This window comes from Phalacrocorax aristotelis, chromosome 10 (assembly GCF_949628215.1).
Source record: "Phalacrocorax aristotelis chromosome 10, bGulAri2.1, whole genome shotgun sequence".
NCBI classification, from domain to species: domain Eukaryota; kingdom Metazoa; phylum Chordata; class Aves; order Suliformes; family Phalacrocoracidae; genus Phalacrocorax; species Phalacrocorax aristotelis.
Window position 1 is genome coordinate 3,243,566 of NC_134285.1, and position 13,845 is coordinate 3,257,410.

The 13,845-nt window shown below is 62.8% G+C and overlaps 2 protein-coding genes across 3 annotated transcripts in view; one reads left to right on the top strand and one right to left on the bottom strand.

Moving 5' to 3' along the window:
* The first annotated feature begins 462 nt into the window (after positions 1 to 462).
* On the top strand, positions 463 to 7,393 carry GRAP (GRB2 related adaptor protein). Of its 2 annotated transcripts, XM_075104719.1 has the most exons (6): positions 493 to 698; positions 1,918 to 2,015; positions 3,281 to 3,403; positions 5,040 to 5,237; positions 6,243 to 6,291; positions 6,487 to 7,393. In XM_075104719.1, the coding sequence occupies exons 1-6, from the start codon at positions 621 to 623 to the stop codon at positions 6,730 to 6,732; spliced, it is 792 nt and encodes a 263-aa protein (XP_074960820.1). In that variant the 5' UTR covers positions 493 to 620; the 3' UTR covers positions 6,733 to 7,393. The 2 variants fall into 2 exon arrangements, with proteins under 2 accessions (XP_074960819.1, XP_074960820.1); XM_075104718.1 differs by lacking the exon at positions 6,243 to 6,291 and having other exon boundaries at positions 463 to 698; positions 5,040 to 5,208; positions 6,547 to 7,393.
* SLC5A10 (solute carrier family 5 member 10) overlaps positions 7,341 to 13,845 on the bottom strand; it is a 41,149-nt gene continuing 34,644 nt past the window's right edge. Inside the window, exons 10-15 of the mRNA XM_075104717.1 lie at positions 12,018 to 12,125; positions 11,492 to 11,642; positions 9,014 to 9,182; positions 8,338 to 8,553; positions 8,075 to 8,156; positions 7,341 to 7,888 (exon numbers count right to left, since the gene is read on the bottom strand). Coding sequence (XP_074960818.1) covers positions 7,722 to 7,888; positions 8,075 to 8,156; positions 8,338 to 8,553; positions 9,014 to 9,182; positions 11,492 to 11,642; positions 12,018 to 12,125 — 893 coding nt within the window. The 3' untranslated portion in view covers positions 7,341 to 7,721. The remainder of the gene's footprint in view (positions 7,889 to 8,074; positions 8,157 to 8,337; positions 8,554 to 9,013; positions 9,183 to 11,491; positions 11,643 to 12,017; positions 12,126 to 13,845) is intronic.

Here is a 13,845-nt window from a genome sequence, read left to right on the forward strand (position 1 = left end):
AAACCAGGTGTGTGCATCCACCCCACCTCCCTGCGCTTCTGCCCATTCCACACCCCTTGATTTTTTATTGCTGAAACCACCATGCCCACCATGACATGCTGGCAGCTCAGTCCTTACAAGACATCAGAGATTCCCCCACCAGCACTACCGGCCTGCTGGCCATGTTCTCCAGGCACGCTTCACCCACATTCTCAACCTGTGTATCCAGCTCGTCACCATCCAGTTTCCTTCCAAAACTCCATGGCTGCCCGGCGCCGCTGCCCACGGTCCACCGCAGAGGTGATGCCAAATCGTGCCACCAGCCAACGCGCCCAGGTCCTTTTGCAGATGGGGACCCCGGCATCCAGGTGGGCCAGCACAGCTCCCCCCCCCCCCGCCGTTCCCAGCACATCTGGGCAGCTGTGCCCACTGGCAGCGTCCCGCGTGGTGCTCACCGTTTCGCTCCGGCAGCGCGCTGACATCAGCGCGGCTTCCTGCCCGCCGGCACCCCCGCGCCGCGCGCTCGCCCCGTACCCCCACAGCCTCACGCGGCGGGGCGGCGAGCCCCAGGCAGCCCCGCGCCCCTGGCACCGCCAGCCCCCGGGACCTCTCGCCACCACCGCCCGGTGACAGCCAGCGCCATGGAGTCCGTGGCTCTGTACAACTTCCAGGCGACGGAGAGGGACGAGTTGCCCTTTCATAAAGGGGACACCCTGAAGGTACGGGGAGCGGGGCGGGGGTCACTAGCCATGGGGGGGGTTGGATGCTGCTGCTTTGGGGGACAGAGCGGGCACATGCCGTGGGGCGACACCAGCGCTTTCATTGCACCTGGCTTTGCTGCCTCTTTGGGGTTTTCTGTGCGGTAAAAGGAGCCATCCTTGAGGGTTTCGGGGTGCGGAGCAGCATCCCCAGCAGCAGTGGGTACCCTTTCTCCGTGCCACCAGCCACATCTCCAGCAAGGACCCAGCTGGGATGCAGCACATGGCTTCCCGGGCCATCGGCGCCACCAGCTGTGCTCTGTGGCAGCCCCCAGGGCTGGGACACATTTTCCCTGCCCCACGGATGCACTGGGGGCCTGGTGGCAGGGAGCATGTGCCCAGACACCCACCCAGGTGCTGGCATCAGGACGGGCTCTCAGATGCCATCTGGGCATCCCAAAAAGCTTTGGGGGGGGGTGGGCGGGGGGGAGGGGGGGCTCAAAACATCACCAGAAGACTGAGGCCTTGCAATGGGGATGAGGGCACCTGCACCCCACCACGCTGCCTGGCGGCTCGCCCTTCTCTGCAGGGCCGATGCTGAGATGCCAGCAGCTCCTCCTGGACCCCCGGCACCCAGCAGCCCCCCGAGGGGTGCAGCCAGCACCGGGGAGGGCAAGGGCATGGCCTGGCTGTAAGCCAGGGCCCCAGACCCGCTGTGCCCATCCCTGCCTCCCCGGCGTGTTTTCCCCGTGGCCCCGGCGCCGTGCCCCAGGGTTTCGGATCCTGTTTGCACAGCTGTGCTGGCCCCCGGGCCCCTGCGTGGGAGGCTGGAAAATGGTGTCACACGGAAGCGGGTGTCAGCATCCCTGCTTCCACCAGGGCACTTCCTCCCACGGAGCACCCAGCTGCCACCACACCGGGGGGCACGGGGCCCCGACCTCCACCACAGCGCCTCCAGGGTCTTCCCTGGCCGGGGGTTTGGGGCAACACAGGGCACCCCTCAGCTCCTGGCACCCGTGGTGAGCCAGACTGACTGTGAGCTGAGGAGGTCTGGGTGGCACAGCCAGCTCTGTACATGTGCCCCCAAACACCCCCTAACCATGTGGCCTTTGTCAGAGCCCCTTTTTCCCAGGTTTTGGTGGGGGACATGGGTGTGGGGCAGTGGTGGGGGTCCCACTCGGCACCTCTCCCAGGGGGACAGCGGCCGGGCTGATGCCTCCCTGCTCCTCTCCCACCTTAGATCCTCAACATGGAAGATGACCAGAACTGGTACAAGGCTGAGCTGTTCGGCTGCGAGGGCTTCGTCCCCAAAAACTACATCAAAGTCAAGCCCCACCCGTAAGTACCGACCCACCGTGAGGGGAAGGGGGGCTCGAAGCCCCGCTTCGGTAGCACCCACCAGCGCCAGGACATCCTCTCCCACCACCCAGGCAGCCATCCCAATGGTGCATCCCAATGCCCAAAGGTCTGCCACAAGCCAGGGTAGTCCCACACATGGGGAAACTGAGTCACAGAGTGATGGGGCAGCGATGGGGTCTGCCTGCCAGGCCAGCCTACCATTGCCACCACAGCCAGAGGGGACAGGAGGCAGCAGCGTGCCCACATACCCCTAACACACAGAAATTCAACCCTTATACTGGGCTGCCCGCTAAATAAATGATAATTGGGGAACAACAAAGTGTTATAGGATTACAACTGCTTTAGACACAATCCTATTACTGTTATTAAAGCCCAGCATAATCCATCCCTGTTTTAACCTGTGTTTTATGTATCATTATCCCCTGGTAAATCACATTTAAATGCCATAGCAAAACCTGCTCGGGGCTGCAGCTGGGGAGCAGGAACGCGTGGGCTCAGGGCAGCCCGGGGCAGATCCCTTTGCCTCGCTGGCTTTGATTAACAGGCCGAGACGGGCGCGACGCAGCCTCTTCCGTGCAGCACCTGGAGGGCTGGCTCTGTGCTAAAGTCCGTGGCTGATCGTCCACGGAGCAATTTTAACAGGTAGCAGAGGGTCTCTGTAACCCGAGGCTCCCAAATACACAGACACAGCCTTGTCAGGGGCAGGAGACGGGGACTCTTCTCCTCCACCTCGTTTTGTCAGCTGCCGGCAGTGCAGGCAGGCAGGGTTTCATCCTGGCACGGAGGGTTTTCTGCTCTGCAACACACACACGCCCCGCAGCACCTGGCAGGGCTGTTTTCATGGGGGATCACGGGATGTGGCAGGGAGCTGGGGGACAGGCAGCAAAGTGGGGGACGAGGCATGTGATGTGGTGAGCTGCTGACAGGATGCGGTCATGGCTGTTGGCGATGCTGCACAAACTCTGAGTGGACGAGGCAGCCCATGGGGACGTGTCTGCACCTGCAGCATCCTGCGGTCCCCACCTCCACGAAAGCTCTGCCATAAATCAGGGGGCAGAGGGAGAAAGGGAAGGGAGAAACTGCTGTGGGGAGGGGTCCCAGTCCTGCAGAGAGCCCAACAGGGAGCTTGCTCCCACCGGCACTGGGGCTCTCAGTGCCTCCATCCTGCGGGGTGCGGATGTGGCACTGGGGTGTCCCTGAGTGTCGAGGGATGGTCGCGTGGCTGAGCCCAGTGCCCCTGGCAGGTGGTACGTGGGCAGGATCTCCCGGCACCTGGCAGAGGAGCGGCTCCTCAAGTGCAAGCACCTGGGAGCCTTCCTGATCCGTGACAGCGAGAGCACCCCGGGGGAGTTCTCCATCTCCGTCAAGTAAGTGGCTGTGGGATGTGGATGGACGTGAGGTGGGATGGGCAAGGGTCCTCCGCAGCCCCTGCTTTGGGGACCGAGGGCTTCAGGCCACCCTCGTACGTGCTCCCTGCTGCGGTGCTGGGGAAGGGGCGAGCACCCTGCCCTGCCCCAGCTGCCTCAAAGGGGCTGGGGGCTGCGGAGCCATGTCCCGACACATCCAGGCGCAGCCTCGCACAGGACCTTCCTCTCCTTCCTCCCCTTTGCAGCCTCGCGCTCCGCCTCCGTCCCAGCCGCTTCCTGCTCCCTGCCTGCACCCTGCCTGCACCGCTGGGCTGCCTCGCTGCCTCGCCCAGGGTCTCTCACTGGGCTGCCCCTAAATACAGCCATGTGGGTAACAACAGGGCAGGGGCCAAGCTGCAAGCGCAGCCCAAGGGATGTGGCCTGGAGGAACAAGTTGCCCAGAGCATCCCCAGGGACAAAGGGCTGCAGCATCCCAGTGCCACGGGGCCGATGATTTTGGCATCACCAGCTAGGGCTGTACAAATGCAGCATGCCAATGGGCAGAGCCCGCTCCTGGGCCTCTCACCCCGTTGCTGCCCCTTCCCTGCCCAGGGCCAGGGTAGCAGGAGCCAGCCCCAGGCCAGCCAGGCACTTTCTCACGCTGCTAATCTCTAATTAAGCATTTAAGGAGGTTCTCGCCCATAATGAAAGGGAGCCATGTTCTGCCGTGCGTCACCAGCGTGGTCGGGTCCCTGCCCCTGCCCAGGGGCCTGGCAGCGGCAGGTCCCCGTGGTGGCCCCTTGCCAGCCCCACAGTGTGGGCACCCCAAACTGCCACCCTTGGGTACGCACCAAGGGGGTGCCAGCATGTGAGGCTGGCGAGGGAAATCCCGGCCTGCCCCATCCTGCTGCAGCTTGAGGGTCCCCGGAGGCACAGGCGATTTGGGAGCCTAAGCCCAGCCTCTGTAGTCTCCTCCCTGTACGTGCTGAGCTGAGACCTGCAGCCTTCACCACAACTTCCCTCGGCAGCGAAGCGGGAAGATGAAGAAAGGGAGGGATGGAGCTGATGGGCTCTGGCAAGGTGCAGGGACCACAAGCCCCCCCAGACCCTTCCCAATGAGCCCTTCTGCGGTTTTTAGGAAAGCCCAAGCAGCACCAGTGCCCGAGCCCATGGCCACCCTGAGCTCTTACCTGCCTTGCGTGAATGTTTTGACGCTGTGGCCTCAGATGTGGCTCCTGCTTGCTCCCTGGACAAAGCCGCTTGCGCTACACATGGTTGGCATGCTGTCAGCCCCGAGCCCACGGGCATCCTGCTGCACTGGAGTCAGGCACTAAGCTTCAGCTGCATGTGGGATGAGCTGTGGCAGGTCTCAGCTGCAGGTCCATGTCACTGGCATGCTGGGGTTCCTCACCCACTGACTCACCAGAAGGGCCAGGAGTGACCCCACTGCAGGGCCAGGAGTGACCCCACTGCCACTGTCACCCCTGGCCATGGCAGGATGGGTGTAGTGGGACCCACGGACACAGCTGCACCCCGCACAGCCCCTCCAGAGGACCAGCCCAGCAAGCAGCCCCTGGGCTTTGCCCGTGATGCTGGAAGGGGGTCTGGGTACTTCCAGCATCCCAGAGCTCCAGTAACGTCCACTCTCCATCTGCAGCTATGGGCAGCATGTCCAGCACTTCAAGGTGCTCAGGGAGAGGAACGGCAAATATTTCCTTTGGGAGGAAAAGTTCAACTCCCTCAACGAGCTGGTGGATTTCTACAGGACAACCACCATTGCCAAAAAGCAGCAGATCTTCCTCCGGGATGAGGACCAGACTCAGGAGGTACCATCAGGGGATGGGGCTATGGGGACGTGCAGGGCTGGGACACAGGGCGACGGCATGGCCGGCAGCTGGGCTGGGCTGGGAGCCCGTGTCTGATCCCTTCTGGGATCCCCCATCGCTTCCCTGGTGCCAGGGCTGCCACCACCCCGCTATGGTCCATGGGGAAACCAAGGCACGGGATGGGCCTGTGGGTCAGCAGCACCATCCTGGTCTTGCTTTGCCCTGGACTGTGCTCGCAGGGAGGCGTCACAGGGCCGCAGCTCCCGGGGCACCAGGATTTCCTCCTGCCTGAACTTTTCCTGCTCCTCCCCGCTGGCCACGGGATGCTGGCAATGGCTAAGAAACAGCAGAGCGTTACAAAATGGAGGAAAGCAAATGGCCAGGTGCAGAGCAGAGACAGGGTCTAGACCCCCCTGGGCACAGGCTCCCCCACCACCCTCGGGAGAAGCATCCCTGGGTCCAGTCCCAACCCCTGAATGAGCCCTCTTGAGGCTCAGCTCCCCCGGCTGCAGCATCCCCACAGAGGGGGACAGGGACACCCCAGGTGCCCAGCCAACACGTGGCCCCACGCTCAGGCTCAGCTCAAGGCAGTGTAAAGCAGGAGAGGCTGGAGCAGCCCGAGACAGGCAGCACTGTGGGGAAGCCGGCAGGGTGGAGGAAAGCCACCGGCGCAGCGCAATGCGGCAGGGCAGGGCACCGCGGCTCGCCCCAGGACCACACTGCCATCCCTTGGGCTGGGGGTGATGCCTGGGGTGGGTGGTACAGTCCAACCAGCTTGGACAGGGCTCAGCCAGCTCTGGGTGAGCTCCAGCAAAGCCAAGCCCTGGGGCAGCGGTTGTGGGGGCAGCGAAACTGGGCCCTGGGAGATGGGCTGGGGGCTGCTCTGGCACCAGAAGGGACCTGGGCAGGACCCTGGAAGGAGAGGGGTGCCAATTGCCTCAGAGGGATAGGGGTGCCCCTGGTCATCCACATCAGCTCTCCCAGGCAGCAGGAACAGGGACCTCCATGCTCTGGGGCGCTCCCCTGCACCCCAGACTCTCCTCTGCACCCCAGGGTGTTCCCCTGCTCCCCAGGCTCTGCCACGTACCCAGGGCTGTCTCCAGCACTCTGGCTTTTCCCATGGCAGGATTTCCCTACCTCCCGTCTCTTGTCCTCGAAGCAGGCACCCCGGGTATCCCCTGGGGTACAGAACTCTGTGCTCTGGCCCCCCCCATGCCCTCGGCATGCAGTGGCATCCCTGTCATGCTGGGGACTCCGGCAGTGCAACCTGATGCAGAGGGGCTGGCCGATGGGGGCACCTCTCCCCCCCTCCAACCCCTGCCTTCGACTTTCCTCCAGGTGAGGAGACCCAAATACGTGCAAGCCCGGTTCGACTTCTCAGCCCACGACGGCTCCCAGCTGCCCTTCCTCCGCGGGGACATCATCGAGGTCCTGGACTACCCCGACCCCAACTGGTGGCAGGGGAAGATCTATGGGCGCATTGGCCTCTTCCCCCGCAACTACGTCCACCCCATCCGCAAGTGAGCCGCCAGCGGCGCTGCGGGCGAGCGGGGAGGACCACGGCCCCCACTGCCCCCCGCTCACCGGAGCTGCTTTGTGCCTGCTCACGGACTGCACGTCCCTTCGTCCCCACGGACGGTGCCTGTTCCCATGCCGGGCTGCCGACACACGAGGTCCCGGTGCCGCGTGGGCTGTGTGGAGGTAGAGGCCAGGCTGGCGGTGATCCCCACCCAGGGGCTGCTCAGCTCTGGCACCCCAAAACATCAGCCACAGCTTGCCCTGCTCCCCCGACCCAGGAGTCCTCCGCCACCCCCAGCCCAGGCATCACCTCTCGCTGCGGGCTGGAAGCGGTGCTCCCTGGGGAGGGAGCGCAGAGCATTGAACCAGGGCCATAAGAACTTTTCCAAAGCCATGACCCAGTGGGGTGGCAGTGATGGAGGGGAAGAGCACGTGTGCCCCAAACCCTTGCTCCTCTCCACACCCTGTAAGTGGAGCCCCGGCTCCAAGGAGGGCTGCAGGATGCGACCGGGCTCACTAACTCCACGGAGGGGTGCCGGGGCTCAGGGAGCCTGGGAAGGCTGGTCTGGGGGGATTCAGTCCTGCAGGTGCTGTTCATTGCTGCAAATTGTGGCTTTTTAAAATTTTTTTTTTTAATTTAGAGTTAGTAAAATGTGTTTGTGTGACACCCTTGAGCGTGGCTGTCCCTTTTCCGCCACTACCATGGTGGTTCCGTGGCTCTGTTTGCACACCTGCTGCTTTGCTGTGGTTTTGCTTCCCCTGCAGCCCCCATTTGCCCACCCCGATACCTCTCCCCAGACACCTCCCAGGGACTCACTGCCCCCATGAATGCCCCCCACCCCTCACAGCCCCCTGGGATATACTCAGAGTCCACAGTGCTGAGAACACCCAGCTCATTGCACCCGTGGATTTAAACATCACCCAAACTATCACCCAAATCCCCATTTCTTCCCCCTTCCCAGCACTTTCCTCCTCCATCAAGGGCTGGCAGGCTGCTAGGCAAAATAGGCATAGCAGAAAATATTGATGCACATCAGGACAACGGCATTGACGCTGCAGACGTGGGCCCAAAAGTGGGGCTCCCTGGCTTCCTTGAGGGTTGCAGCCAGGGGTCCCTCAGCCTTTGATGGCTGTTGACTGCCTGGGGTGGCTGAGCAGGAACCTGGCACAGAAAGATGGCAAGTATGGGGGTCAGGGGGCGCGGGGACCAGCCACCTCCTGGCAGATGACACAGCCCTGGGGAAACTGAGGCACAGGGCGTCCATGCTGTCCCGCTGCCCTTTATAGGAGGGGAGTGGGGGGCACTGAAGACGCTTCCCCTGCCAGACACCCCCGAGGACACACTCACCATCAGGGGGTCCCTGGGATGTGCCGTCCATGGAGGGCTGGGGGTGCTCCCGCGAGAGGGTCCACCACGTCAGATCCTTTAGCTGGAAACCAGGGTGAGATTTGGTGAAGAAACACCCCTGGGCCAGACCCCCAACCATTGGGGCCCCCCCTAGCCAAGCTCGGGATGCACCAGGGCGACACCGATGTCTCTGGCCAAGGAGGGCCAGTGGGTGGATGCAGCTGTGGGGGCTAAGATGAGGGGTCCCAGGTGCTCTTCCTCACCTGGGCTGGAGGCAGCGGGGGGCTCAGCAGGCTGCCCCCCACCACGACGGCGCCCGTGGCGGCGCACAGCAGCACGGCAAAGTGCAGGTAGTGGATACCGGCGAGCAGCCAGGGCCGCCGGTCAGGGACCCCGCAGCGGGGCACGGGGTACGCCAGCTCCAGCCCCATCCTGGCCAGCCCCAGCACCAGCCCTGCCATGAGGCCCCAGAAAGCTCCCTGCAAAGCAAAGGTCTCGAGGGGGTGGCTGGAGGGGGACAGCCACCCCACGGGGGAACAAACGCCACTCTCTCTGGCCAGCCCTGGGAGACAGTCGAGCATCCCTTGTGTGTTGAGACAGCACCCCGCACCCCAGCTGTCCAGAGCTGGCCCAAACATGCACCCCTTCTGCAGGGGATGTCCCCTGCCAGCCTCTTTGGCCATGCCACGCTTGGCAGCCATGTACAGCCACACCTGCCTCCTCCTCCTCCTCCTCCTCCTCGCATGAGCCACCCACCAGCTCCCTGGGGAAACACCAGCCGGGCTCAGTTCCTCTCCCCAGCCCCTCCAGCATCGCCTCTCCCCTTTTCTCCCCCCAACCACCGGAGCCCCACTGGGTCCTTGGGAGCAGGGTGGGTAGGGAGGTGTTGGCACCACCCCATGTCCCTGAGCCACCTCCAAAGTCACCCAGGGCATGTACCTGCTCATTAGCTCGGGGCCAGAAGACAGCCAGGATGAAGACGGCGGTGACAGGAGGAGCCAGGTAGCTGGTGACAGCCTGGATATAGACGAAGAGCTGGCCACCGCTGGAGCTCTGCAGGATGGGGATCCAGACCACGCTGAGGGCCACCAGCACCACCACGACCACCCTGCGAGCAGCAGCGATGCGGTGCGGGTGATGTTCTTGTCCCACCCACAACTCCTCTCACCCACGGCATCACCGTGGCGGTGGGGGGTCCCCAGGGTCAGGAACTGGGTCCCAGTGCCAGTACAGAAGAGCTGGCCAGGGGATGCTGGAGGGTCAGTGGGAGGATGCTCGTCACCAGGTGACATCCCTGGGGCTGCAGCAGATACTAATTATGCCAGCGCCGGCTCCATCCTGGACAGGCGAGCGCTCCCCAGGCCTCCGCCCAGCCCCGGGGGCTGCTGCATTGGACCTCCCCCCATGGCAAAACGCTGGGCAATGGACACTTTCGCTATGAAAAGCCCCCAGCCGCAGAGGCTGGGTGCTCTGTCTGGATATGGGTGACGCTCTCAGCACCCCTGCATCCAGCCAAAACACCCACTTGAGAGCAAGGGATGTGGGCTGAGCTGCCCCGTGCTCAGCTCCCCCTGGCCAGACTGCAATGGAGGGGTGCATTTGTCCCCCAACACCACATCCATTCTCTCCCAAATCCCAGCTGCACCCCACAGCATCACGCTCCTCCAAAGCAAGAGGTGTTGGCCAGACCGCAGTTTTTTGGGCCCAATCTGAGCAGGCAGGCTGGGCAGGACATGTCCCAAAAGCTGCTGTATTTATAGCTCAGCCTGGCTTGTTTACAGGCTTCGCAGAATTACCTACGTCTCCATCTGCTCATCTCGAAAAGCAGAAGTAGGAAAAAATAAAAGAAAAAAAAAGACGGCAATGAAAGCGTCTCTAGACGGAGTCCCCCACACCTGCCTGGCACACTGGAAAGAGGAAGCAGCCCAAGCATGAAACGTACACCCTGACCCAAGGGGTAGGAGAAAAACCCCACATTCAGTACGTTTCAGCCACAGAGGATGCTAAAAGGTCATGGGAAAAATGGAGGAGTCTCTGAGCACTGTGGTGAGCCTGGGGTGCTGGGCAGCCATGCCCCGCTCCGCACGTGGCCCAAGGTCAATATTCAGGCGAGGATGGAGTGCAGAGCCCTGGCACAGCCTGCCGTGGGGAGTTCGGGGGGGATTCGGGGGGGATTGGGGGTTCTCGCCATTGTGCCATCGCCTCGGTACACAGCGTGCATCAAACATCAGCGGGGATTTCCAGCCAGGTGGCACGGCTGCGGCGGGAGCTCAAACCCCCAGGTCCAGGAACTGGGAGCTCTTTCTGATCCCACGAACAAATCCCGTCCCTCCTCATGCTGAGCCACACAAGGCATCTCCCCCCCGGCAGGTCCGGGAGGTGGTTGGGACCCCCCAGACAGCTACTCAGAAATAACCCCCAAGCTGCCTGTCCCTGTGCTGGGAGGTAGGAAAACCTCAAACTTGGAGTTGAACAGCTTTTTTTTCCTCTCCAAAACATTTATTGTTTGCCATATTCCTGTGGGGCCGTACGGCGGCGGCAGTTCGCAGCACCCTGCTCCCACAAATCGCCCGGGGTCGACTGCAGCAGTGACTCCCACCCCGGGTGGGCAAAGCCCTTCACAAACACTTATTAACCATCCTCAGGAAAGATCTCCGGCTTTATTACACCCCTTGTTACCAGCACCAAAGCCAATGTCAGGGAGGGGCGAGGCAGGCCCCGAGACAAGCACCCCGATTCCCATGGGGGAGCCATGCGGGACCACAGTTCTCTGGGGTCACTACCCCTCTCCTTCCCATCCGCTGGAGACAGAGGATGCCAAGAAATGGCTGCTCCCGGAGCCGCCAGACCAGCCAACCCTCCCCACAGCCCCAGCACAGCACAGCCAAAGCCCTGACCCAGATTCCCTCCTTGTTATTGTCTGCCCCGCGCCGAAGACACTCCCCGCGCACCCCGGCACCGTGCCGGGGCATTCCCCAGCACTGACTCTGCCGCCCGGAGCGTGGCACCGCGGGCAGGTTCCCGGGATCCCCACCGGCAACCGCCATCCCCCGGGAGCAGCCGGGGCATGTGCGGGCAGCGATGCCCTTTGCCGCCCGGCGACGGTCCCCTGCGCATTTTGCTTGTGACCTTGGCAGGGAGCAGCCATCGGCTTCCCTCGGGGAACGGGCTGGAGGCAGCGAGGGAAAGGCTTCGTGCCGGGGACAACCCTGCCCCTCCAAACGCCCTGAACGCCCCGTCTGCCTTTCCAGTGCTTTCATACATAAAATAATCCAAAAGCTTATTTTCCTTTCATAAACCAGGCTGAGCACAGGCACTTTGCAGGCTCCCGGGCACTAAAGGCAGATCACAGAAGGCTGGACCAGCCTCACCGGTCTCCCCGAAACCCACAGTCTCCCCGAAACCCCCAGTCGCTACCTGCCCACCAAGAGCAGCTCTCGCTCACTGGCCTCTGGCCTCAGCTTCCTCCAGATGTCCATGGTGAAAAGGGTGCTGCTGCTGTTGAATATGGACGTCAGGGATGACATGAGCGCAGCCATCATCACCGCAATCATCAGACCCCGCAGCCCTGGGGAGGAGAGGGACCATCAGGGAGCGGCTGAGCTGGGGGCAATGGGGTGGGATGGGGCAGCCCCAGTGCTTTGCCAAAGGGTAATGCTTCGCCCTCCCCAGACACACACCAGGATCACCCCTGGGGCAGGGAACAGGTTTGGGGACACGCAGCTGCACCCCAGGGTGCTGGGGCCCTGCTCTGCCCTGGGGGTCACCCACATCCCCTGGCCACGCTGCCAGGGTCACCTGGGGAGGGGGTTGCACACAAGCCCACCCAGACCGGCTACAGGGTCCTCCTCAACATCGGAGCAGTGTTGGACTGCACGGGCGGCCCCGGGGTGCGACAAAGCCCGGTGGAGACCTCCGGAGGCACCTCCTCCCACCCACCTACCGCTGGGCATCAGCTCGACCACCAGCTTGGGGTAGGCGATGTTGGAGCAGCCCACGGCGGCCCCGCACACACGGGCGCACTCCTCGGGGTCCACGCAGGCCACGGCATCTGGGAGACAGAGGCATGAGACACATGGGGTCCCCTTGCAGGATGGGGGCCAGCCCAAACCCGCCCTCCATCCACCAGCATGCCCTCCCACCAGGCTGGATATTGGCCACAGTGCCAGACCTTGGCAGGGGACTGGGGGGAGAAGCGGGGAGCACATCACACATGGAGATCCACCTCTGCCTCCCCCCAGCGTCATTCCCCCCCATCAGCCTTGTCACAGGCAGGATCTGGCCCAGCAGCATCACCCAGCCCAGTGCCAGTGTCAGATCTACCTCTGCTGAGCCCTCCCCAGAATTAAACCCAGCGACAGCCGCCCTGGGGAGACCTCCAGAGCCGGGACGGGCCCCACCGGGACCCGGGGCGACAGCTGGAGGCAGCAGAGCCCCACAGGCAGGCGCTGCCCGTCCCGGCACACGGGGACAGGTGAGTTCATGCACCATTGGGGCAATTACCTCTGCATGGGCAGCACCCAGCAGCTCCCCAGGACGCACAGGGTAGCTTGCCAGGACCATCAACGCCCACTTACTTCTGTCTCAATGAGCGCTGAACCCTTTTTTTTATTGTTAGGCTCATCAAATATTGAAATGGATGGAAATTAATGTCACGCATAAATATGGAAGGGCTGCCTGGCTCTCCAGTCTGCATCCTCTCGCCGAGGAACACCAGGAGTAGCACGGGTCATCGCTGCACACGGTCAGGAGCATCATCCCAGTCCTCCCGTGCGGTGACCCCCACCAAAGAGGGGTGCAGCCCTCTGCCCCCCAGCAGCAGTGGCTGGGGAAGGCAAACACTAGCTGGTAACTCCCCAGGGCTTTCTGCAACGGAGTACGGGGTGCAATGTGGGGTGCAATGGGAGTGCAACACGGGGTGCAGGCAGCAGACCACAGGCAACACTCAGTGCTTCCAAGGACGCTAAAAAAGGACCAGCCTGAGCCACGTTTCCCCAGGGTTAGAGTCAGTGCCAGGCCTCTGGTGACTCTGTCCTCCAGCAGCTGTGAGTAAAGCTGCCGTCACCACTCTGTGTCTCAGTTTCCCCCTCTCTAAAACACCACGTTGTGCGCGGCTCCATGCAAATGGCTGGCAGACGGCGGGTGGAAGATGCTCTAGAGGGCAAAGGAGTGTCTGGGTGTTATAGCCCAGCCAAAACACCCACCCCAGGGTTCAGCTCTGCCACCAAACCCCTCGGTGGGACCCTGGAGCATGCAGGCAGCAGGAGCCAGGCCTGGCAGGGCAGCAGGAGCCCCCAAGCCAGGAGCAGAGCACAGCGTCGTACCTTCCTGCCTCGCTTTGTCATTAGGCCCTCTGCTAGAGATGGGAAATTAATTAGGAGCTTGTAATTAATGCTTCCATCTGCAGCTGGGAGGAGCCAGCCCCGGTGCCTGTGCCAGGCGCTGCCTGTCCGGCTGGGGCAGCCTGGGGCAGCCAAGCAGGGAGACCTGCAATGGTGGGGATCAACCTGCTTGGCCACGGTGACCTGTCCCTGCAAACAGGCAGGAGATTACAAAGGAGGTGCTGCCTTTTTCCCTGTGCTGGGGCTGCACCCAATTTGGGTGCTGATTTCGCTGCGTGGGGCAAAGATGCCAGGGTTCCCCATCCTCAGTTCTCCAGGGATGGGGGACCCAGGTGTCTTCACCCCACACAGGGGTCAGGTGAAGGGGGTCTGCAGTCCCAATCGCCCCTTCAGCATGGCCATAGGAGCCAGCACATCACACAACCCAGG